The following is a 1,823-nucleotide window of genomic DNA, read 5'->3' as shown; positions in this document are numbered from 1 at the left end:
TAATCAAAATGCTGACAGCAGCAACAATGAAGAAGAACGCAATGAAGGTCATCAAGATGAAAATGCCCTTGCTGCTGCTGAAGCTGACTATGAAGCCAACCCGGATGCAGGAGAAGCAGAGGAGGATCTGCTTCCTAGAGGATTTAGGAGACGGTTTAGAGAGGAAGACAGTGAAGATGTGACAAGTCAAACATTTCCGCTGGTGGAACGAGACGTGACTCCAAATAGTGACATGACAAACGTCACTCACAGTGACTGAATGGAACCTTTTTTTTAAATAAAAATGCATCTTCTACTCAGTTGTCTTTTGATTAAATGCGAGCACTGCAACACCTTTGTTTTTAAAAAGAGATAAAACTGCTTTTGTAAAACCAAATTACTGTCAGAATAGACGTACCAAGGTATGGGAGTATTCTGATTCTGATATTTAACCTCTTAAGACATGGCGTCCATATATGTGGACATCACATTTTGGGTTGTCTAGACCAAAATACAAAATTTTGCTCTACAAGGGCCTGATATCGACATACGAGATCATTATACTGTCACTGTTCTATCGAAATTTAAAATGAATGTCCTCATATGTGGATCTCATTTGTCTCAGAAACAAAAATTAGGTTAAAAAAAAAAAACATCATGTAATTCTTTGTTTTTACATTCATCAGGTCCCAATCAGCCCAAATAGCAAAGAGAAATTAAAAATGCATGCCATGAAAGAGTTCGAGTCTTAGGAGGTTAAACACAATCAATGTGCCATCCTACTAAAAACAACTTTACACATAAACTTTAAAGGTGTAACAAGATGCTGAAAAATAGTGCTAAACCATCAGTCCTCAACCACAACATTTACTGTAATCCAGATGCTGATATTTGCTGATGCCTTTCATTCATTTGTTAGATGTGACATTGACAGGATAGGTTAGAGTGTGTAGCAGAGAAAACAGAGTCCACAGACTACTAAATGTTTAACATGTACAAGGGAAACCAGCAACATGATGAGATACTAACATCTCGGCAACAGGAGGTAAATGGGCTGGTACTTATGCAGTACTTTACTACTCTATTTGAGCACTCAAAACACTTTCTGACTACAAGCATTCACACAAAAAAGGGGACCTCTGGATTCAGTAACTTGCCCAAGGATACTTCGATTAGAGGACCCAGGGGATCAAACCACCAACCTTCCAAATGGTGGACGACCTCCACCGCATTGTCTTTGACGTATTCGAAGGTTTGGGTGTTTCCCTACCCCAAAGCTTGCTTTTTCCAACAGACATGTGTTCGGGTGAGTTTCACCCAGCAATAGTGATGGAGGGTAAAGTAGGTTTTGGGTGGATTTCACCCTGTGATGGTGTTAGTGTATAACATTTCAAGTCCTGATCTTCAGCGTGCACGACATCCCTACCCCTGGCACTCTTGCAGCTGAGGCAGGACCAGTGGCAGCAGAAAGCAGTAGTCCCTTAGTGAGGTGTGCTGACTGTCTTGGACAGGAAGTGTATCCACACCATTACTACCCTGCGTGTATTGACTGCATGTAAAGAATTAAGGAAGTAAACGTGGTCCTGGAATTTGCACGTTATCCTAATTTATTGCAGTGGTTATGAATACATATCACAAAAGTGTTATTTCCAAGGCAATTCATATGATGAAAAAAATATTTTAGGCAAATGTTCATTTTTACCCACCAAAAAGTGCTTTTTTTTTTGTTTCTCTCTCCTGCAGCTGTTTGCATGTCAAGGAAACTGTGCTTTCACCAGAGAAGTCTCAAATGTCCCAGGAATGGGTGGACCAAAGACCAACTTTCCAGTGTCATTAATTTTTTG

The 1,823-nt window shown here is 40.2% G+C and overlaps 1 protein-coding gene across 1 annotated transcript in view; it reads left to right on the top strand.

Moving 5' to 3' along the window:
• LOC102298570 (putative uncharacterized protein DDB_G0282129) overlaps positions 1–182 on the top strand; it is a 1,298-nt gene extending 1,116 nt beyond the window's left edge. The window contains exon 3 of the mRNA XM_042225785.1: positions 84–182. Within this exon, the coding sequence (XP_042081719.1) occupies positions 84–182 (99 nt within the window). The remainder of the gene's footprint in view (positions 1–83) is intronic.
• The last annotated feature ends 1,641 nt before the right edge of the window (positions 183–1,823 follow it).

Source organism: Haplochromis burtoni, unplaced genomic scaffold (assembly GCF_018398535.1).
Source record: "Haplochromis burtoni strain Fernald_Lab_line unplaced genomic scaffold, NCSU_Asbu1 Contig_8, whole genome shotgun sequence".
NCBI lineage: Eukaryota > Metazoa > Chordata > Actinopteri > Cichliformes > Cichlidae > Haplochromis > Haplochromis burtoni.
The sequence above is the reverse complement of the archived record's forward strand: the minus strand, read 5'-3'. Positions and strand labels throughout refer to the sequence as shown.